At 40.8% G+C, this 23,884-nt stretch overlaps 1 protein-coding gene across 1 annotated transcript; it reads right to left on the reverse strand.

Annotated features, from left to right (window-relative positions):
- Positions 1-137: 137 nt before the first annotated feature.
- adss2 (adenylosuccinate synthase 2) lies at positions 138-23,732 on the reverse strand. The gene is made up of 13 exons (XM_063491112.1): positions 23,489-23,732; positions 13,132-13,234; positions 11,096-11,164; positions 10,954-11,004; positions 10,710-10,776; positions 6,478-6,585; positions 4,709-4,790; positions 4,468-4,594; positions 3,191-3,345; positions 2,671-2,795; positions 1,928-2,025; positions 1,522-1,671; positions 138-1,412 (listed from the first exon to the last, which is right to left on the reverse strand). Exons 1-13 carry the CDS (start codon positions 23,648-23,650, stop codon positions 1,360-1,362), a joined length of 1,350 nt encoding a protein of 449 aa, XP_063347182.1. The 5' UTR covers positions 23,651-23,732; the 3' UTR covers positions 138-1,359.
- Positions 23,733-23,884: the final 152 nt, after the last annotated feature.

Here is a 23,884-nt window from a genome sequence, read left to right on the forward strand (position 1 = left end):
AAACATACAAGCTCATTTATAAAGCACGGTGGAGGTCCTGTCATGGCTTGGGCTCCGTCGCTTTCATTGATCATGACTGCAGTAGCAAAATGAATGAAGCAGTCTCCAAAAACATACTCTGACAATTTACAAAGAAATTCATCCAAAATAATCAGGAGGATCTTTATTATGTGGGAAGATAATAATCCAAAGCACACCACCACCTCAACAAAGGACTTCAGCAGGATACATAATGACCATGCACTTAAAAACTTGAAGAGAAGACATAAGGGAGAAACCCCAACAAATCTGACAACTACACGATGCTGCAGTAAAATCCTGTAAAGGCATGACCAGTGAAGAAACAGGAAATCTAAAGTTTATTTAATGCATACTGAATAAAAGCTGAAACTTTTTTGTGTCTCTTCTCATGATCACCTTTTGATCCAACACACAAAATGTCTTCATTGCACAGAACTGTAAATGCAAACAATGTCGTCATCCACTAAGGTGGGGATTCAATGCAGTACTCTACTGTGGAACTTCAGGTACTTTAGTACCTGAAGCCAAAACGTAATTACAGTCTTGCAGAAAACTGGGCAAAAAAAAAAAAAGACAGCATACATCGAATCATTGCCTTCCCATGTTACCAGAACAATGTGCTGACAGTGCAAAGACAAAACAACATTAATCACAAGAATGTGAGGCGTGGAAAAGTGCTGACAGACTAATTTGGTTTACTTCGAAAATCTAAGTTACATTAACATTTCTGTGCCTGTTAGTGGTTAGAGGAGAGCTCACCTGCTGAGATTAATCCTTAAAACTCGAGCGTTCCCACAGCGATCAGCTACGGAAAAAATTTAAAAGCTAGGTTTTTTTTTTGTTTTTTTTTTTTGGAGTTGAATGACAAGGCAAGTTTTAACACTGAGAACACAGAAAGACACATTTAAAATACAAGCCGATCCCTTTATCGTGTGAGGATGCGCCGTACACCTGGAAGAATAAAACATAAAGCACATACAGTCCAAAGCATCTAAAGTGCTGAGGGGGAAAACACAGCGCGTTAAAAATCACAGCATAGATCAACCAAAATACAGTCAAACGATGTGTTCAATCAAACGAGCGATCCAGTGCCTGCGTGTGTCTCGTGGCCGTTCCTTCACGCCCTCACCTGATGGCAGCTGGTGTTGCCCAGTGTGTTGTATATGAAACAAACGCTGCAATGTTAGCAGAGCGCCTTGTGATGCTGTTTTAATAAAGTTTAAAACTGTTAAAAATCCAAACAGACTGGAGAAGTCCAGTCCGGCACAGTCTGATGACGGTGGCGTCTTTGTTTGGAGGTTTAAAACAGGTAGGTAGGCTGTGTTTCTTTCCATTTGTCTAGAAGAGCTGGATCATGGACTCCCGGGACTTCCCCACTCCGATCCATTTGACTGAGGAGGTGAGAAGCAGAAGAAGCAATCATCTTAGGGGAAATCCTGAAAATCTATCAATTTAAAAAGCTGCTCATCAGTTCTTGCACTTCCACGCGTGACTTCTTACCAGGCACTCCCACATGCTCCTCAATGAAGCGAACATATTTCTGTGCGTTCTCGGGCAGCTCCTCGAAGCTTCTAGCGGCCGAAGTGTCGCTGTCCCAGCCGGGCAGGATCTCGTACTGAACCTCCACACGCTGCAGCACCTCCTGATTGGCTGGCACAAATCAATAACAGCATCACACCATTAGCTTGACAGGAGGAATCACTCGAAGGGCAACAGCAACAGATCGATGTGTTCTCTCTGAAAACGAAGCTCTCTGTAAATGATCAAATAGACTGGAAGAAGAGAAAAGGCTGCCCAATGATCTCCCATGAAGGCAGAAGATTCTCCACCTACCCAGATCCAGTTTAAGTCTAACAAGCAAAACAAAATTCATTAACATAGCTCACATGTTCAAATTTTTCCTCACCTGGAAAGTGAGGTATAGTTTGGTTGTCGACTTTGTACCCTATGCCGACCTTGATCTCGGTGAAAACGTCAAGTATGTCGAGTTTGGTGAGAGCTAAACTGAAAGAGAAGACGGACAGCTTTACAACAACTGGATAAAGATACTTTATATATTTTTACAGCAAATCACTAAACAGATAAAACAGATCTGCTTTAAACAAAATGTGACAAAAGGGATGAAAAACTGTCAGAAAACAAGAAAAACAAGACTTTTTTAAAAATTAATAATAGTCACCGTCTTCCTAAAACCTATTAGCGTCACATCACAATACTCAATTCAATTCACAAAACAGTTGCTTCAAGGCGCTTTGTATAGTAAGGTCAAGATCCTACAATAATACAGAGATAACAGAGAAATCCCCAACCATATGACCAAGCGCTTTGGCGACAGTGGGAAGGAAAAACTCCCTTATATCCACGTAAGCTTTTAACAGAGCAGTTCCCTCTCTTCTTCTCTTCCTCAACCTCAAAATACATCATATGACATATAAACAGGTTACATGATGTCCTGAAGTGTTTAGATACAATAATCAAAGATACAGAAACTTCCTTCTGTAGGGACATAAAACCAGCTTAGTGACATAATCTCGCCAAAGTGTTGCGACTGTGCTCTAAGGTGCCCAAGCATCCTAACTGGAGTTGTGACTCTACTCTAAAATACTTTCTTTTCTCTTAAAATATATAAAAGAATGATTTAAAACTCACGCAGTGAAGCCATTAATCATATGTGCATATTTGATGAGCACCAGATCCAGCCAACCGCACCGTCGTTTTCTGCCTGTGGTCACGCCGACCTCCTTCCCTCGAGTCTGCAGCAGGTCTCCGATCTCCTAATGAAAACAAGAGTCTAAACTTGAACATCAGTTCTTATGCAGGTTTTCTGTAAATGTTTGCAATCACAGAAAACAAAAATGCTCGAAATTTTTCTCTAAATCTTTGAAACAAATTCTAAGCTACAGCTGGTTTATTGCTGGCAGTGTGGTAAAACTCCTCCAGGTGGTGCTATTTGAAAATCTACTCATATTTCACACAGACAAATTAAGTGATTAGGCCATGTTTTAACCATGCAGACAGTAGATACTGTATGTACGAAACAGTTAATGTGTATGTAACGTGCAGCTTTAATTTCTCGATGTGAAATATGAAGTCGTGCTTATTAAAAATAAAACCCGATCTGAACCAAACTTTTATCGCGTTTATATTTTGTATCAGTGTGTGCTCGTACATTCTTCTGCTCTGAGGGGAAAGCACCGATGCCCACTCTTGTGGTGTACGCCTTGACGACCCCATAAACCTCGCCGACGTTCTGAGGCGGCATCCCGAGGCCCGTGCACACCCCGCCCACCGTGCAGTTGGACGACGTCACAAACGGGTACGTTCCTGCAACGACACCAGAGGTGAAGTCGGGCCATACTTTCTCATGTCACATCTCCTTTACTGGTGTGAGCTCTGAAAAGGTGATGTCATCGCAGGCTTGTTTTAGCAAGTGTCCTGATTTTGTTACGTGATTAGTCCTGAGAACTCTACACGTACAAAGGTTTTCATACTTCCCCAGAGATTTGTGACAAAACCTGCAAAACAAGCTGTGACTGGACTAGAAACCAGATGGCTTCTACGTGACACTCAGTTAAATTTAAAGTAATTTTCCTAGTCTGTCCTGTTCTGATTAGACCTGCGGTTGTACCTTAGGAAACATACCACTGACAGACCGACACAAACAGAACAATCAATCAGAAAAATGACATGCTTGGAAAATTTTAAAAACAAATAAGTGCTGGGATCACAAAACCAGTTGCTGGAGGCTGCTGACATGGAGGCAATCCCATTATGAGGAGAGACTGTTGTGTAATCAAACAGCAGTTTTGGTGTCTAAACCATCAAGCGTGTCCTGTCAAAGTGCTCTTTATGTAAACGCCGACACCCTGCATGCTCCCATGTGACATGTTCTGATCATGTGTAGATCCAGCCTGTCAGAAAGAGGGGATGTGTTTCGCTCTGACACCACAGAAACTACAGGCATCGTCTCTGGATCATGTTGAACTTTGACTGTAATTTAATCTGCTCTCAATGGCAGGTTTGTGCTATTACAGAGAGATATTATGGTTAAGTCTACCGTATCATTTAATGAAAGGAACAATCAAATTGTCGTACTTTAAAGCCTTATGAGAACAGTTAAAGAGGCCCTCTAATTCTGATCAACTGACCGATAGACTGCTGACGCAGGGTGCCTCCGTGCTCATGCACAGGTGAGTGGTTTGAACTTGTGATTGTGCACGCCAAGCTCAGATGCACAAAGCGCAATAATAACGATTAAACTTACCATCGTCCCTACCCTGAGCTCCATGCAGGCTTTTGCAAAGAGCATCGCAAAGCTTTAAGTGTTTCTTGGACAACGTCATCAGCTCACCGTGGGTGCACTTTGCAATCAGAAACAAGATTTATTCTGACACTACAGGTTAGCACAAAGAAACAAAGAAGTGAAGTAAACACTGATTTACTGACCAAAGTCAATGTCCAGCAGCGCTGCATTGGCTCCTTCCACCAGGATTTTCTTAGGAGGACCATGAAGTGCCTCGTACATGTAGTGCACACCATCTCTTACCATGGGCTTGATCTGCTCAACATAGTCCTAAAATAAAAATAAAAAAACAGCAAAAAACCCAGCATAAATAATAAATAAAATACAATGAGATCTGCGAAGAACACAGCTAAATGTTTTCAGATTTCTTTTTAGTTTTATCACCTTTAACTTGAGCAGCTCTCCGTCTATGTCGATCTTTAGAGTGGGGTACATAGACTGGTACTGCTGGGCCAAAGCTTTATACCTGCAACAAAGAATGATTCTGATTTATTTCAATCATTCATGCACCTTGGCCACACTTTTCATTATTGTTTGCATTTTAACACAAATGAAAAATAGCAGCACAGAAAATAACTTCATCGGTTGGACTAGTTCCCCCTCCTTTTCTGGTGGGGAAGTAGGAACAACCTGGAATGGCCACATTCATAAAGAGATCAACCCTTTGAAGGTCAGTGAAAGTAGAAGGGCATAGAAATTCAAATGTCTATCATGGTGTTACCTACTAGGCCTGTGCAATCAAACTGATTTTTTTCTACCTCCAATGATTATTAAAAGCATACATATGAGATAAAGCTATTATATTTTTTAATATTTCTTATTTCCTTTTACATTTTACCCTCCATAAAACTCCCCTCCCATACTGTGACATGTCCACTTATGCTTTTCACTTGAATAATGATTATAGTTAAATAACACTAGCAGATTTCTCTTGGTCTGTGTGAATACTTTGGGGTTGCTTCCTTAATCACAATGAGTTACTACAGCAGGTAGCAACTGGTTGGAAACTTTATTTTAATTAATCACTTTGCATAACCGTCACCTAAGTTGTAAAATCCTCCCTGTAAGTATTCAAAACCACCTTGAGATAACCATAACAGCTGAACCATCTTCAATTTCAACTCTGAGTAAGTGAAGCAACATACAGAGCTGGATTTCATCTGAACACCTGCTTAGATCTGCTTCCAGTAAAAGTTCCTGAGTTTATGGCACTGAAAAAAGGCTCGTCGGCCAGTTAAAATTTCTGAGCTCGGTGGTTCAACAAAAACTCGAACAGGTCAAAAGATATAAAATACTACTCAGCCTTTAATTAATTAGTAATCTTAAACCTTTGCATAGTGACAGTGTCACTGTCAGGGTAGGCTGAGCGGTGACTGCAGAAATGAAATGTGTTTAAACAGTTCAACTTTATTTTTGTTTCACTTCTACAGTTGTTTATTAATGCAACATATTTAAACTGCAAACCAGTCCACCTGAAACTAAACGCGGTAACAACCAGCTTCACACCGACTTCAGCTTCTGGAAAGATAAGATATTTTATTTAACCCTTATTTACAGAGATAGTTCCGTTGAGACTCAATGTCTCATTTACATTTACTTATTAATGGGGCAAATCCACTGGTGGAAGTCTGTGGGAAAGTGGCCCTCAGCTGCCTTCCTCTGTGAGCTCTGTGAACACTTTCCTGATAGCTTAACGGACTCGATCACTAGTTTAAGATTACACTGAATAAAACCTGGAGTTCATTTTGGAAAGTAGAAGTCAGGAGGATTCTCCAGGGTAGGCTCATTAGCTAGCAACTTTGACAGGCTTGCGGTTTCACAGCCAGATTCACCCACTGGTTGGTCACATGCCGTTTCAAAACACTAGATGGCGATGGTGGAAACACTCTACTTTACTAACCATTGGGTAACACGGTGGTTGCATCCAAGTTTTATATCATTTATGGTCTAAACTATGGTCTAAAGCTTTTTTGTGATACTGGCACAACAGCAACAGTTACCAAACAACCAGACTCCTGCTGCTGATATGCAAAAGTGATCAGGGTGAACGAGCACTGCATGTTGAGTCTTTATAGACTGTGGGCCTTTCCAGTGTCCAAAACTGTATTCTGAAAGGTAGATGTGACATATATAATGTTGTTGGTGAGACTGACCTTTCAGAGAACTGTGTGAAGTCTGCCAGCAAGTCACATATCCTGAGCCCGGAGCGTGCCGCCTTAGCCGAGTACACCGGACCAATCCCCTTCTTCGTCGTCCCGAGGCTAGGCAAGGCCAAGAGAGGAGGGAAGGAAACACAGAGAAAAGAAAAACAGTATTTACATGCAGTGTTACTCCACAACATGAACTCTGAAACTGTAAAATCATTTCATGCCATGCACACAAATGAAAAAGGAGCAGCTCAGTGGTTCTCACAGGAACAAAAGTTCATTACGCTGTTTCTAAAACAATACAATATCAGTAAAACGGTTTCAAGTTATAGTCACAGACTAGCACGTCCGAACTCGTGATGTGGAAACTTTTATTCTCTGAAAAATGACAAAAATGCAGACGTTTAACTGTCACTGAGCCATTTGCTTCTTCTCTACAGACTCCAAAATATTTATAAACTCAGACAGAAAGCATCTTCTCACACTAGAGTATTACAGTCTGACGTGCTATCACCACAGAATTACTACAGAGACAGCATGCCCACCTAAATACACATCTACATACAAAAGCGTATCACGTCTTCCCTATTAAAAGGAAGTCTTGGCACAGCAGAATATTTATACCCTACATGCAACTACAGAACAGAAATAGATAAATACGCCCAACAGTTATTGAGTTTCATCATCAGTGCAGCCAATATAACTCATGTAGTATCCAGTAACCATATGTGCCAATGTGCATGAGTGAAAAGTCAGCTGTTTCTGCCAGAGATGTAAGAAAGTAAGAAAGAAAGTCCAGCCATACAAACTTGATTTATTTTTAAACACATTTTTGCTTTATCTGAAATATTGCATCATTTGACATCTTAATAACACTTATTTAAATACAACTGTCAGAGATGTTTGAAAAGGGATGAACTCTTAAGTACAACTGGGAACAAACTCAGACATACTACACTCACTGGCTATTCTGTTATGTACTTCTGTTCAACCGCTCACTGATGCAAATATCTAATCAGCCAATTATATGGCAGCAGCTCAGTGCATTTCAGCAAGCAGACATGGTCAAGATGTCCTGCTGAAGTTCAAACAGAGCAGCAGGAGTGTTTCTAGTTCCTTGTGGAATCTGTGCCACAAACAATTAAGTCACTTCTGACGGCAAAGGAGAGCCCAATCAACAATAGCTGTGATAAAAAACACTGTGCAATATAAAGCATGATATTTCAGTGGAATTAAATTGGATTTAATTTGAGCTTTACCCCCAAAGTTTGAATACAGCATGGAATAGCAGACAGCAGTGCAAAGCTGGGAATGAGTGACGCATCATCTTTTTTCAAATATATGTAGAAAACTTTAAATATTATCAAGTTTTTGTTTCTTTTTTACTCAGAGACGAAATTTATGATATACAGTCATACAGAGATCCCAGCCTTGAACTGTTTCACAGACACTTAATTTTATGGTAGAATAATCTTGACTACGAATCTTGATTATAACATGAAATTTAGAGTTACTAATTTAAATGTGCGAGGTTAGATCAGCAGTATAACACCGGCTGCTGTGATATTCCAGCACTCTGAATTGTGTTGCCTGGTTCTGTGATTGTATTCTGCTCTGACTTTCAGCAGACCTTACACTACAGCGTGCCTGCAGATGTTGGAAATCCACCAGCCTGACATCGCAATCTGCTGAAAGCTTATAATGACTCGGCCATTAAAGCACATGCACTCTGTCGCTCTCAGAAACACGTGAGCCGGCTGTGAGTTTGGGACCGTGGCTGCTTTTAACAGGAGTATGCTGGGTCTGAATTTAGATTAGCATTCTGAATGCTCCTCAGGCTTAGCATAACATTCCTCACACATATCAGTAAGACGCAGTGCCCGGGCGAGTACTGAATTAGATGATTGAATATCTCGTTTTACTACCTATTTTATTGCTTGTGTCCTTGTGGAGAGTTTAGAAGTCAGACCGTCAGCAGGAGCCTGCTGCTTTACTTAGTCACTTGTTGAAGCTGTGCTACTCTGTCTCACGCTACAGAAACGACACCTGCTGCAGGGCTGCTACTCTCTGCCTGCCCTCCGACTTCTCTGAGGACGCCTCCAGGCAGAGGAAAGCTGAGGTTACACGCACAGTGTCACTGTGGAAAGATGTTCGTGCACACATGCAAAGTAAAGATAAGCCTATGTGTAAAGGAGAAAATGCTATATCCATCTTTTTAAGTTACTATATATAATATAATGGGCTCTGTGATATGTATCCATATGGTTTCAGATACAGAATAAAACAGTATTGTATATATGAATATAGTTTGATGTTTACATTTTACAGGATTTCTCTAGCTAATTCTGACCAAAAATTGGAAAATAACTCAAAGTTTAAAGGTATTCATACAAAATAAATGTTAACTGTGCAGGCGAGGGAGAACACAGAAGAGTTTGTAGATTTGTTCATGCAAATTCCTGGTTTATTTTCTGAGACTTTTACATTTTAACAAACTACTTTCAGTCTGTACTGACCCATGCAACGGCCAAAGTCACACAATGACACAAACTAACCACACTAGACTAGACAAACTCCTGTTTGTTGTGAGGATTAAATTAATAGTAGACTGCAAAGGCCCTCTTACTCTGTCTGATGGCAGGTAAACTTATTATTGAAACCATCAGCAAGAAATATTAAAAATGCTTTTATTAAGGCCTCACCTGCACAAGCCTAGAGACCTGTGGGAAATCATCTGGTGGTCTCTGGTCACAAATGAAAGTCATGCATTCCCCAACAGGTTGCTGGCAGCTGCTGTGAAATCGACTGCTAAACCCCATTCATGCAGGCCTAGAGACCGGTTAGTGACCCCCTGGTAACCACCGGTCTACAGGAAAATGTGTATTCTGTGATTAGCAAGCCAACGAGTGGTTGCTGGAGGTTGCTGATGGTCACAGACATCAGTAGTTTGTACGGAAGATGTCGACTTGACCGGAAACACTAACTACTCACCACTGTGGAAACTGTGGAAAATGCGAAAAGAGCAACACAAACATTCACCTTCAAAAAGTTAGACCTTTTAAGATGAGAAGTGTGGCAAAATTTTGACTTTCAAGGTGGCTGGTCAACATTTCAGTGTTGCTCAGAACTTTTTCAAGTTTCACTGCAGGCCAGAAATTAAATTCAATTAAATGAAAATGAAAACGGCATCTGCAGGGAGACTAAAGCAATCACAAGGCGATTTTTGTGTGCCACCAAATCACACAAAAGCAGATGTGATCAACCGAGTGGTCGGTGAAAAATTTTCCCTAGCAGCTGGAATTTGCCAGAGGATGTCGTCGACCGGTCTCTAGGTCTGTGTGACTGAGGTTTATCTTCCAAAGTACTATAAAACTCTTTGGCAGCAATTACCCAGTTTAAACCTCCCGACGGACTACAAACAACATTAACATATTATGTTTTAAGCTGTTTTGTTTAACAGCTGAATATTTACACATCGAGCGGCAACAGGATGACATTAAGTCCAATAATCCGCTTTTAACTCCTCGTGGAAATATCTGGCATTTTGGCTGCTAAATCCTCCACGATGTTCACCATCTAGTCTCTTTGCCTTTCAGCTGTTTAGTGATGAGCGCACAGAGCGGATGTTCAGAGATCCTTGTGTAAAATTACACTATGAGAACACAGAAAATGAAAGGTGTGCGTGGAGCCGAAAATCACCACGATGCTCTGCAAAGCCGAGGGTGGGAGCAGTTTTAGGTGTTATTACAAAAAATGTCAGTGCTTCAAGTTTGTATGTGAGGATCAATGTCATGTTTATTTCCAAACAAGAAAGGAGACTAAGATGTTTATAGAAGAAATCCAACATGCTGGGATCGTGTTCAAAGCTGCCGTAACATTCTTCTACCTGGATTTACAGTCATACTGTTGTTAACCGCATTCAGCAGCTTCAGCTGGCAGCTGTTAGTGTGTAACATGTGGAACAGTACCCTGACCCTGTGACAGCAAACTGCAAAACCATCCAGAGGCCTGACTAAGATTCACATGACAAAAAGAAAGAAAAGCATGACTCAGTGCAAAGAAGAATACCGAAAACAGAACGCAATCCAAGATAAGGAACACAAGGAGTGGCATTTATTCAATCAATGACTAACTTTAGTGTTTGAAGCTGTGTTTGCTAATATACCGAGTACCTGAAACTTAAAGTGTGTGCACGCTGTGTGTACATTGCAGCCGTTTGTAAGCAACAGGTTTCTTACTTCTGGCCTGCTTGCTCTTGTCTCTGCTGTTCCTGAACGCCATCAACCGCTTGGTGGAAGTCAAACACTGCGAAGGAGGGAGAGAGGACACACACACACTCACACACCTCAAAGAAAGCAGAGCTCCCGCATTCACACACACATACACACACACACACACACACACACTTCTTCTTGCATGCATTCAAACTGTCGCACACTCTCTAAAGTAAAAGAATCCAGGGGCAGATCTGTGAGGACTTACCAATGTGTGCTCTGTCCGAGATGATCAACCGTTTCTCCCAGCCTTTTAGACCTACACACACGCATATGCTGTGAGTTCCACACAGATAACTAACGCCATGTTTTGCTCAGGAAAAAAAAAAAGTAGTAAGTACAGCACTTACTTTTTCCTTTGCGTTCATTTTTTTCTGCTTCTTCGAACAGGCCTGGAAGATGGATCACCACGCCATTGCCTGATGTAAAAACAAAGCTATGTGACATTACAGTTCTTGGTTTCAAATCAAAAGAGTCAAAGCTGAGTTTATTTATCTGTAAATTATGAGTATGCGCCCTATTTTGGTTTGCGATCCCTTAAAAAATACACAAAATTATGTTTGAAGAAAGAAGAGTGACTTTTGATACGAAAGTAAAATGTTTCAATGCCACAGTGAAGGTTCGGATTCGAGCATCGTGATCCCCCCCAGAGGGCTCTCATCCCCCTGACTGTGCATCACTGAGCGCAGAGTAAGTTTTTTTTCTAAACAGTGAAACAGTCAGGGTTTGTCAATATCCTCCCTTGATGACGTAGACATCATGTTAATAGGACAGAGACTAAACTAAACCTGACGCTCTGCTTCAACTGATACTCCTACAATAGAGAAATTACAGGTAGTATAAAATTCTATTATCACTACAATGTCACGCTTTGGGACATTTGAACAGAACACAGGCTTCATTAATTATATTAGAAACAAAACTTACTACAAAGACATGTTATGTTTCACACTGTTGCTGATGCAGTTCTGTTGGGGGCTGTCATTTGTGATGCTGTCGATCGGAGATGTCCTGAGCAGCTCTATGATATCGAGGCCAATCCAGGCTTATTACTCTGGATGAACTAAAATAAACCTGATCAAATTTAAACCCTGTCTTTATAGCACTCCACTGTATTAACTTCAGCCTGCTGGTGTTACTGTGCAGTCAGCCTCAAGCAGCTTTGTGCTCTGAGAGAGTGAAAATTAAGGGAAAATGAGGGGAGAGAGTTTGACCTCTGAAACCCAGACACTAACAGATGTGTTATTGAATCTTAAATCTCTCCTCTGACCAGGGCACAAAGCGTTTAGATACCAGCCTCTCATTTCTGGCCAAAGCTGACAGTTACTTTCACAGATGAGTGTTTTTGTTTCCAGCGAATAGTCGCATCAAAAGTTTCTGTGACCTTGAACACACTCCAGGATAAGCTCATCCTGGCTAATCAAGACTTTTGTATAGTTACAGCTGTTGCATGAGCACCAACGAGTGTGTGTTTCAGTCAGATCTACCCCTCACTCATCGCACCATGGTTCAAAAGACAAATAGGTGACGCCAAATTTGCTTTGTCTGTTGTGTTTTATACTGTCTGCTGTTCGGACCATAGTGGAATCAAACCTGAATGCGGAACTGGCCAAACAGGATAGCATGCATCTGAAAATATTTTAACTTGGAAGACAAGCTTATCGTTCCAATTTGTGGGCAGAGTCGTTTGATTCGACTGTGTGTAAGTTGCATCTAAACCAAAGTCAGTGCCCGTCATTGTGAAAGCAGTCTTAGGTGTGCCTAAACGTAATGCCAAGGGACAGAGCAGAGCTTTCTTTACTCACTGGAGTATTCAAACAGCTGGCTCTAATTAGCTTTTAACTGGAGCTTCATTAAGTGGAGGCAATGAGGTAATTACTTTGACCAAATTAAATATAGGAAACAAGGAAATTAGCTATAAAAGCATTAAAAAAGCTCTTTTAATGACACTGTCAGAATGAATGTGCTCACTAAATGAGACGTTCTCAAAATCTACACAGGAGGCAAAATTATGTCACAACAAACAGAAATATGCCTCTACACACCAGTGCCACAGTCGTAAGCAAAAACAAAACAGAAACAGTATTAAGTATTGATAGACTGTACGTAGTCAACTGCAGATGTGTAGAGGGACTGGAAGCCTTAAAGGAGAAGTTGGATCCATTAGCTAATGAAATTACTGCAGATGGGTGGATACGATGTAGCCTGCAGTCTGGCTCTGAGTCAAGCTGATCGCACTCGCTGTAAGAGTCGTCAGGATGGAGGCTACATGAGCGATGACGAGCAGCCAACTAAAAGGGATCGCGATCAGTTCAAGAAGAAAATAGCGAGGAACTGTGTGTGTGCCGTGCAGCAATGTAAGTGTATTTCTGCATGCAATACACACCAATGAAAGCGGTGACCTTGGGGTTGATGATGCCGCTGGGTAGGAGGTGAAAGTCGTACTCGACTGAGTCGACCACCACTGTGTGTCCTGCGTTGTTGCCGCCCTGCAGGGAGAGAGGGGGAAAAAAACAGAAACTGATGACATTATAAGCCAAACAGAACCTAGAGGAGGCTCTCCAACTTTGTTTTGAAAAGCCAAATAGTTTGGCGAGTAGCAACAAGCATCATACACAAACCACGGAGCGCTGCCTGTTAGGGTATGTGTTGCTCTGCGCTGTTGCTTAGAAACTTCTGCTTACTTTGAGGTCAGAAAGCAGAGGTATCAACCCAGTATAAACCTACTGACAGATGCATGGAAGGGCATGTCAAATGAACTGTTGGTAATGTGTGTTAAGGACGCGTTCATAATCCTCTAGTCTGCACACTCAAACACAGTGACATGTTCTGTCAAGACTCTACAACTACAAACACACACTTTGAAAATATATACAAAAGAAATATTTGTAGTTACGCCTGAAGGACATGGTACTCCAAGAAAGGAAATGAAGCTGGAGGAATAACGAGTTCTTGCACCCCTCCTTACAACAAGCTGTGATTACAAAAGTAAAAGCTAGACTGAAGTTTATAATATTTGCGTAACAATATGCAATTTGTCTACAGGTTCTAATACTCAGAATTTATATTTATATAGGGCTTTACAAGCTCTTCAGTCCTTTTCTTGTCAAAATTGAGTGGCTATATTAACCATAATCTGTCTTTTTTGTTTATTGAGCTTTATTAGCAGTTTATATGGCCCCAATAATCTTCTACAGTTGAGCAGAGATTACAAGCAAGAAAAAAGGATATGGTAATACTACTTCTTTCCAACTCCACACTCAGATTTCTAATTTTTAAGTCTTTAACTAGTGAGGCAAAGCAACAACACTTATAATAGCTCATCAGACTTTGTGCAGCTTTATACAAACACTGTCCACATTTGCAGCAACGCTCGCCAACACTTAAACTGACTTTGACATGTATAAAAGGCCAACTCCTCACGCTTAACAAGACGACGCTATCTGCCTGACAGCTAAGTCGGTGAGAAAACAGAACCTCATCAGTTTTTTTTATTATAATAGTGATGATAAATCACAATAGTGATGACAAATTTATGACAAGAACAAAATCAGCTAATCATTCAGGCTGTGGACTCTTGGAAGTGCAGGTTCCGAGAAGCGAAAGCAGTATCACTATCGGTGTGTAGACGCTCAGTACTGAACTATATCTGTACACCAATTTGTTTGCAGCACAAGACATCCACTGGCTAAAGGAAACTACAATTTCAGACAAGCAGAGACCATTTAATCTTGTTGTATTTAATCGTGCTTCTGTGAGTTAATCTGATAGGATGCAGCATAGACGCCTGCAGATGATTTAGCACATCTGACTTTAGAGATAAAAATGGGGGAACCCAGAAAAGGAACAGTGAGTTCTTGGACTAGAACATCACAATCTGACCTGCTTTACTCCTCTCTTCTTCATGTTTATCAGTCAGATGTTAAGGTAAAAAAAGAACACGAGGTACACGGAAAAGAAGGGGAGAAACAAACAGATACTTAAGCAAGTACTTCATTTTTTAAATTTCTTTTTCTTTTGCTGTGATGAAAAAGGATACTGCTGATCCATTTTTTCTGCTGCAGCTTGCGTCACTACTCACAACCCACGGTGCCTATTCAACTTAGGCTATCGTGCTGTAGCCTGTGGACATAAATCAAGCTCAGCATGTGCTTTGGCCACATGGAGTTATTCCTGGCTACAGCAGAACCCTGAAGGTGGAGAGGGGAAACAGATGGGGGGGCAGATGCCTCTCCTTTTTAGATATGACTTTTACGATTCATCCCATCCCCCAAAGAACCGAAGAACTCCGGTCTTCCAGCAGTCCCATGACCGGCTTCTCGTACCCATCACAAGACACAAATTTTTCCGATGGTCACCTACTGCCCTTTAGTTTGGGAACTGCTGGGGCAGTGTGATTACTGCTCTAAGGGTACAATAGATGGTCTCTGCTATGCAAACATACTTCAACAATAACAGAAATTATTATTATTATTAAAAAAAGAAACAAAACTAAAGCTGTAGTAGCTTTCTGACAATAGATAAAGGACCTGAGGAAAAATCTGACCTTGATGTTGGTAATAATGAATCAAGACGTGTGACTCTGACCTGGGATATATGCTTTGATGTGAAAGGAAAAACATGGGTTACTCTTGCAACTATGCATCTCTTAGCCATTGCAATTAACTGGACAATTAGTCAATCCCTACGTCATCAGGCGCTACTGCTAGTTTCTTCTGAAAGACATAATTACATAAGATTAATTTACAGATTATTTGGCTTCAGCTTTAAGAGATCTTAAGCAGATCCAATCTTTGGATCTTTATTTGGTTAATGTGTTTAAAATGCATTTTTTGCCCCATCTTCTCATTAATGTTGCGATGCAAGTACTTTTGAAAAGCACTCGCTGGTCTCAGATTTCATTTATTTTGCATCTTAGAGAGAAAATAAGCAGCTTAGAAATGAGCAAGCAGAAACTTCTACTCATTGTATAGGATTTTAATGTCTCAACATCTCTGTTTTTACTGCTATGTCAGAATGGTAGGTTGGGTAAGTCGATGTCCTGCTGGCGCATCTGATCTTTTAGGTAGCATCGATTTCCAAAAAGATCTCAGTTCAGCGGTTTTGATGTTCACACTTGTATTTTCTCTTCTTTTTTTACTTTTACAACTAATAGCACTGAAAAAAAACCCCAAACTGCTCAAACCCACTGGGCGTACCAAACGCCGAACAGCAGGCAGACATCGCTAGAATTGATGGAAAGTATTCAACTTACATTCAGCAGGTGGCCAAAAACTCAATAAAAACTTAGAGTCTGAATGACTTTTTGAGTATGTTCATGATAATTGGATTTAGGTTGCTATGAATAACACTCAAACTTGATGATAAACATGATGCTTTTCATCAGACTCATTATTAGATCCTACCTGCAAGATAAACCTGATTTTTACAAATGTCACCCACAGAGTTTTACACGGAGACAGCAGTGGATTCAGTAGATTCAAAGACATTTACATTTACAGGCTGGGTACGACTCAGTATTTATCTCTCAGATCGCCGTCAGATAAATTTTGTTTTGTTTTTTTCACAGAAAATACTGTGATATACCACAGCAGGAAAAGTAATGCTTGATGGGACACAGTATCTTCAATTGGAGACAGAAATTACACTTTTCATAGAGGTTTTGAGAGTTTGGCAGAACACTGGACTACTTCAACCACAAATCCTGCTTTTTTAAAAAAATACTAAATATAGTTATTACATTTGACTTCTTTTAAAAACTCCTCAGAAGCAGAGAGTTTTGACGCCTCACCAAACTGTGTTCACGTTACCACACTGAATCCCATGTGTTAGCACAAAAACAGGGACTTTTTATTAGCGCTGCCACTTTTCATGTGAATCAAGTAATGTGCAAAACAGTTAAAACAGTTCAGCACCAACTCCGTTCTGTTCAGTCATTTAATGCCAGATAACAACTTTGCTAAACAGATCAGTTGTACCTAACACTTTGTCTCTGAGAAACAGGGAGTCATGGTGAGGACAGGATCTTCCTCCTAAACAGGCTCATGTTTTGTTGGCAACCATTTGCCCTACTCAAGTGTACTCTGACACTAAATTGCAGGTCACTGTCATTTTCTGTACTACCTTAAAATGCTGCAAAAGATTAACTACATCTTATGAATCAATCGTTAAATAAAATCAAATACCATACTCCAGAATTTGGGGCATGTATGCATATTTATAAGATATTAACTAGCTGTTGGGGATGCTCACAGTTACTTTTCTTCTTTGTGATGCAAACAAAAAAACATAAAACAGGCAGGTAGTTTAAGCTAAGGCTGGATGTGATCACACCCCGAGCAACCTTAACAGATCGGGGCTTTTCGAAAAGATTTAGAAGCCCCCTCTAAAAAGTTTTGGCCTTCCACTCAAAAATAAATGAATAAATGAATAAATAAAGGCCCGAAAAAGAAGCACAGAAGGAGACTGAGATATCCTTTGACCAGATGAGCTAAACCTAGGCTTTGTTCCACTCCATTCTGGGTTCGTGCCCATGTACAGTTAGGAGCCCATCCAACAGGCAAATGAAAAAAAACAATGTAACTGTATTTGTTTAAATGTTTCTTCAATCTATATATTACCAAAACGCAGATCTATTTAAATGATATAATTGGTAGAACACAGTAGTCCATCATACACACTGGTGAGGCTAGTAGTAACTCTCAGAGTCAGCTGGCTAAAGGATACAGTACTACCAAAACGAATGAAACAGAAGTGATGGAGGAAAATGGAAAAACTAGCAATGCTGTGAATTTATGACGTGAAACTTTGGTCAGATCTAAATGAAGGAGCCAGGCTGCCCTGACCAGTGCAGGGGTTGCTGCACCTCTCGACCAAAGCAATGAATATCAAGAGAATATTTGACCTGCATTATTATTTATTTTTTGTTCAACAAAGAAAGCTCCTTTTCTAAGTGTGCAAGAGTATTTTACTCGAGAAGCTCTCTGAGCTCTATACTTTATTATTCTTTCAACATTAATCCGTGAGCAGTAGATCTGACTGTGTTATCCATGAGATTAGCTGAATCAAACCAAGTTGCTGAGGTCCCAGCACACAGTTATGCCCAGGGGTCTTTAACTTCAAACTGACCGCCAGCATTTGCCTCTAACTGGTCACTGTGCAGAAGTTTTCCTGCATATAAAAACTAATGATTAGTTCTCCTTATGTGAATCCCTGTTATGAGCCAGGAAAAATCCGGCCGTGGTTTGATATTTCCCCTCTTTTTCTGGTAGGAAGGTCTGACTTCAGTTCATTACAGATGATTTATACGATTTTTATCGGATCCTTTTAAGTCTTGAAAGACCAAATGCATCAAAGTCAAAGGGCTAACAGGGCAACAGTCTCTGTTTTCTTTTCTTTTTGCAAACATCTCTATAGAAACTGAGTCGGCGTGCGGCGACCACGTCTCCAGCTGAACTCGTACATCATTATAATACAAACCATTGTAAGCTAAACCTACACTGTAAACAAAACTGGACAAAACGGGCTTTAAAACTTGAGAGGAAGTATTATCAGTTTCACCTGATGACCTTGCTTCACAGCCCTTTGTTCTGCGTCAGGTACGTTTCCCATCTCCGATCAGGTGATCGAGCCACTCTAAACTTTTAACTGTAAAATGTCTGAATAGTGAAAAACACTTTGTCATATTTTTACTTTTTTATTTATCATTTTGGACAATCTGGAGCTGTTGTTTAGAAAACTACTTAAATAATCAGCTATTAAAGTACGTGTTGAGTAATTTCAATCCCACAAAGGCATGAATGTACTCAGCTATAAGACTTTACAGTTTGTATGTTTTCCTTTTGTTAAAAGCACGCAGTCACAGTTTACTTTAATCACTGATTGAATTGTCTTCGCATTGTGCATTCCACGAACGTTTAAACGTTTAAAAGGTGTGAGCAGCTTGTACAGAAATATATTACTGTAAATGTGTTTTGCTGGTATCACGCCCTGTCTGCTACACACCTCTGACGCACACACCCAACTGTCACCAACAGCATCTTAGAGGTCTGGGCTGTAAGGGACACCGAGCAGGACTGCTTGGCAAAGCTGATTTTATAAAAAGACTAAGGGTGCCTGCTGCAGCACTTCACCGCTCACTTACACATCAAGCACACGTCATAACATCATAATGCAGTGAGGGGAAGCACGTCTGTGCAGGGTCGCCTGACAGACAACTGGACGGAAAAGGGAGTTTCCTGAACTCCAGTTTTCGCGAGCACTCGGCAGATTAACCGGACCCTCTGCATTAGTGAAAGAGGCTGGGCTGTTTGATTACAGCAGAATTATAAACCACAATTATTTTGGCTCCTGTTGAAATTACAATTATTTGACAGGTTTATACACGGACTTTCCAAAAGTAATTCTAGGCTTATCGAGCAATTCTGTATAATTACATCGACTTCTTTAAATATTAATTATATTTCAGCTGAAAAAAAAAAAAAGAAGCCACAGACTGTTGTGGGTTAATATGGACTTTTTTGAGTGGAGAGCAATAAATGTGGTGCAGTAATTGTTTTATCTCAGTATCTTGTTTTATAATTTTGGAAGCCAACATTACAATTTTAATTAAAAATTGAACCAAGTGCACATCACAAGGTGTTATTAAGCTTTGCTTTTTTATTAGGACCAAGATTTGATCATAGCGCTTATCAGTTTAACAGGAAATCCACCCCATCTGCTGTCAAACAGATTTAAATCATAATTTTGAGAAGTTTATTATGCATTTTAACTGCTTTGGTATCACTGCCTGATTAGAGGATATGGTTAATATTTTGCCAGTTCACTTGCTAGCAGCTTTGCGAGTCTACTTTTTGGAAGAGTGCAGGTTTGAGCTTGAGTTAGAGCAGGGATGTCAAACTTATTTTACATCGAAGGCCACAAATGGCTCACTTTGATCTTATGTGGGATGGACTGGTGAAACTCCAATTTCTGACAGTGTAAAAAGTTTAACTGCATATTTAATCAATTAGATACTTTAATATAAGATAATATAAGAGATATTTCAACATTTTGCCTCACTTTGTCTACATGGTAAAGAAATACTGCTTTCCTATGCCCTTCTTCACATTTTCCAAAGCCATCCAGCCGGCCAGATCGGGGTCTTTAACCGGCCGATCCTGGCCCCCGGTCCTTATGTTTGACACCCATGAGCCAGGGGGTGAGCTGAAAGGACTATCTTGAGTCTAATTTTCAAAAAAGTTACAGTGCTGGAGGCCAGAACAACACATCATAAATGCATTCACCATATGTTAGTCATCAGATCTTTAAGGTGAAAATGGTGTGATGCTTTTCTTTTTTTAAAGCACTTCTTTCAAGCAACTTTCAAACCTCTGAATCAGATTTTCACACCTTGCCAAAAAGAATTTAAACCAGTGTGTTTCTGAGCCAATCTGTGCAATTACTACAGGGACATGTTGGAAAATCTGTCATCGCAGTTGCTGCAACCAAGAAGTGGGTATACGGAGGATAAATTAACATTGCAGTGAATTGATGTGGACTATCCTGACGCTGTTATTAATTGTGCGTAGGCACAGCCAGATTACTGGAAAGAGGAGCGAGGCACTGGGGTTTTTATTTGTTTCCCTCTTAGAGCATGAAGAGGAAGTACCAAAATCACATTTTACCTCATTGTGACAGAGCGATAAAGTATTTAATTTCACCTGCTTTTTGTTTAAATGCATACAAAAACAGTTAACAGAGACAGACTTAACAGTTGAAGCTTTTGCCTAGAAAAGAAAATAATAAACCTGGTGCATAAGCCTGGCAGGCTTGTAAAACATACTGTGATTAATTTGCTTCCCCACTCCTCACTGCATTACATGCACAGATTCAGGCTGACAAACTGCCTGTTTGCGATCAGCAAAGGTTTGATGCCTTTTCTTCCAAAATAGGAAGTACTGCGCATTGTTCTGCAAACACAACACACTCAGCTGACTAGTTTACATGTTTTGTTGCTAAGGCAATACCTAAACCAGTCCAAAACATAAGGCTGCTGCATTTCAAATCCAGACACTGTATGATGCGTAACAACATACATCATAGCCCTAATATAAGCAGTCTGATGCAGCCTTGCCAGACGTCAGCAGTCTTCTTTCTCTTGCTTTCCACAATAACAGCAGGGTTTTAAGCATTTCTTTTTAACTGAGGGTTTTAAACCTTTTTATTTAAGCAGATCAAGGGCAGATACAGGCTGGACAAAAAGAGGAGAGGCATATTAAAAGCCCAGGGATAACATATCCGGGTATTTTAAAGTCGAATCCACTCATTTTGCATGAGGAAACCACAGTGGATGCAAATCAAAAGTCCTTGCAGTCCTTGTACTGTCACCATTTCACTAGCAAGCTTAATTTTATGTGAGATTATGGGCTCTGTCTTTAGTCTTGCTGAATGAAAGGTGAAATTTATTTTGTAAATTGTAGCCATTATTAAAGCCTGGAGGACTATTTGGGGTATGCTCACTGGCTCATGATTTTGTCAACTACAAGTTGTTAGCCAATGAGTGTGTGGTGTCCTCTGTGTCACAGTCAGGCCTCAATTGTCATGTCTGGTTTCAAAAGATGGTGATGGCAAAAATCATTCAGTGGGGGGCTTCATTACAGAACTTCTCTAACCATTGAGTGGCTATGTCCACTTTCTATGCAGTTAACAGATTTTAAAAAAGCTTTTCTAGCCTAGAAAGTTACACCAAAATCCCCAAAGCAAGCTGTGCCACTCTGTGACCATCGTGGTAACGCTTACAGAGGACCATAAGTGTAACGTCAATGTTCCTTATAACATGGAGATTCACCCGAATGCTGCAAAACTGACCGGGCAACGCTTCATAGAGCAAATGAACAATGTAAATAAAGCATGCTCTACAAGCAACCATACAATTCCTCAAGGCAAAGAAAGCGGATATTCTTCAATGGCATAGTCAGTCACTTGGTCTCAACCCAAGAGAGCAAACAAACAAGCAGCAGCTGAAGCTGGCTGCAGTTAAGGTCTGGCAGAGCATCTCCGGGGAGGACACGCAGCATTTGGTGACGCCCATGGGTTCTACACTTCAGGCAGTCATTGACCGCAAAGGATTTTTATCCAAGTATTGAAAACAGTCCTTATGCCAGTCTCTCCATCTACTTTTGAATTTGTATAAACATGGCTCTAATTCATTTTTGTGTTTTCCTGCCATATAAAACAAACAAAAGCATTTTGGTGTATATATAAAGTCTTCATATAAAAAGAATTGAAGTGTGTCACTTATTATGAGGTAAAGTAAGTGTCTACAACAAATGCTGATTATTAGTAATCAATTAGTAATCCTTAATTAATGCTTCAAAAAGCAGGAAGAGGGCATTCTTTAGGTTTTACAACACTTGTTTTTGGAGAAAAATAACCTTACTCACCACTCAAAGTGTGTTTAATTGCAAGTTACACTGTAACCACATATTCATACAGTACTGTAAACTTCAAGCACTTTTTGCAACACATCTATGATCAATTCACCAATGCGTGTGAATTTCCTTTTGTTAATATGAGGAGTACTCATATAGGCAAACTGCATGCAGACAGGCTTGGTACCAGGAACCTTCTTTATGTGAAGCAGCACCATTACCCACTTTTCCACCGTGGCACTGAGGTACCCTCTCTCAAGGAAACCTTTGACCTCTGTATGACCTCTATTCCTTTTGTGCCCCCATACACGATCACTCCTGTGCTGTTTTACTATTGCACTGTTTAGCAATTCCCCCCATGACACTTTAGAGACCAGCAGGTGCACAGATAGATCGCATGTCACCACTGTCCCATAAAAAAATACACAGAGACATGGCATGTACAACTTCAGAGTTTCAAGATTCTCTAGTTTGACTGCAACAGCATCAGTGTGTTAAAGTTTGTAGTACCTGCACATTTTTAAAGTTTATATTTTTGTGTATTTTGGGTGACGTTTGGAACGCTGTCAAATGTCAACACAGGTCAATTTTGAGGCCAACAGCAATTAAGGTTTAAAAGAAGAAAAGCAAGAAGAAGAAAATGCATTAAGATAACTTTAATTGTGCCAATAAGGCCAAGACACAAGCATTAATGAAGAGCTTGGCTAGAATAAACACAAACCGAGGATAGCCGCTGGTTTGCGCCTTTTCTCTTCAAATAACCAGCTCTAGGTATCTGTTTTACGTGTGCACATGAAGTCACCACAGCTTTACAGGTGTTTGGGGAGCTAGGCAGCTAGCAGGAATTCAAGGTGACTTTAGCAAAAACACAGAGAGCCAGCCAGCCTGCCTCGGATGTTCGTCAGCCAGGAAATAGTCGCTGGCTTGTTGGATTCAATTCACACGGTCTTGTGAGGATGACAGAAAAAAGGGGGGAGGAAGACCCCGCTTTTTCCGGTGCTAACCACTTTCACGAGGTGTGAAATTGGTGAAATCGCACCTGTTATGTTGTGTATTTGTAGTTCGGGACAGTACGGGTGAAGCCCGGCACGAAACAGAGGTGCTGTATAAAAGGAGCTGAATGTATTGCTGTCGAGTTCGTACAGATTTGTATTTGCATGATTCGCGCAATATTTCCGTGGCGTGACAGCTCCCACTGAGTGGCTGGAAGTCGGAAGCTGACAGTAGGTTTTCATAAAGGATGCGGCAGAACATCAGAGAGGCGGGTGTTTCAGCTAACGAGCAGCAGTTACCTGCGGACTCTCTCCTGACGACAGAGCTCACCTAACGTACCTGGCATCTGCACACCATGTCCGCGTCCTGTGCCAGCAGATCCACAACTTTCCCCTTCCCCTCATCGCCCCACTGAGCGCCGAGTACCACGGTCACTTTGTTGCCAACCGTCGGCCTGGGTATCCGTGTCTTCGGGGCTTCCTGACTCCCGCTGTCCGACATTTCAGCTCGGTCCCTGGCTGTCTCCACTCCTCACCGACCTAGACTGGAGGAACTACCAGCAACTGATCCGTACCGGAAACCTGGCTTATTCTACGCATGTGCGAAAAATTCTTCTTCCCAGTCCTTTCACAATAAAATTCAGTTTTGTCAATGAGCAAAACGTTTCTTTTTGTGCAGCTTCTGTTTCTAGACACAGAAAAGCACAACATTCTTCTGAGATAAGAATATTCCCCG

Source organism: Pelmatolapia mariae, linkage group LG13 (genome assembly GCF_036321145.2).
Source record: "Pelmatolapia mariae isolate MD_Pm_ZW linkage group LG13, Pm_UMD_F_2, whole genome shotgun sequence".
Taxonomy (NCBI): Eukaryota; Metazoa; Chordata; class Actinopteri; order Cichliformes; family Cichlidae; genus Pelmatolapia; species Pelmatolapia mariae.

Excerpts from the sequence above, each read along its gene's own strand:
- adss2 (XM_063491112.1), bottom strand. The coding sequence starts at position 23,650 with ATGTCGGACAGCGGGAGTCAGGAAGCCCCGAAGACACGGATACCCAGG. Across the intron at positions 2,026-2,670 it reads ATGATTAATGGCTTCACTGC|TTTAGCTCTCACCAAACTCG; the intron begins GTGAGTTTTAAA and ends CTTCTCTTTCAG. Across the intron at positions 1,413-1,521 it reads GGAGCATGTGGGAGTGCCTG|TCAAATGGATCGGAGTGGGG; the intron begins GTAAGAAGTCAC and ends TCACCTCCTCAG.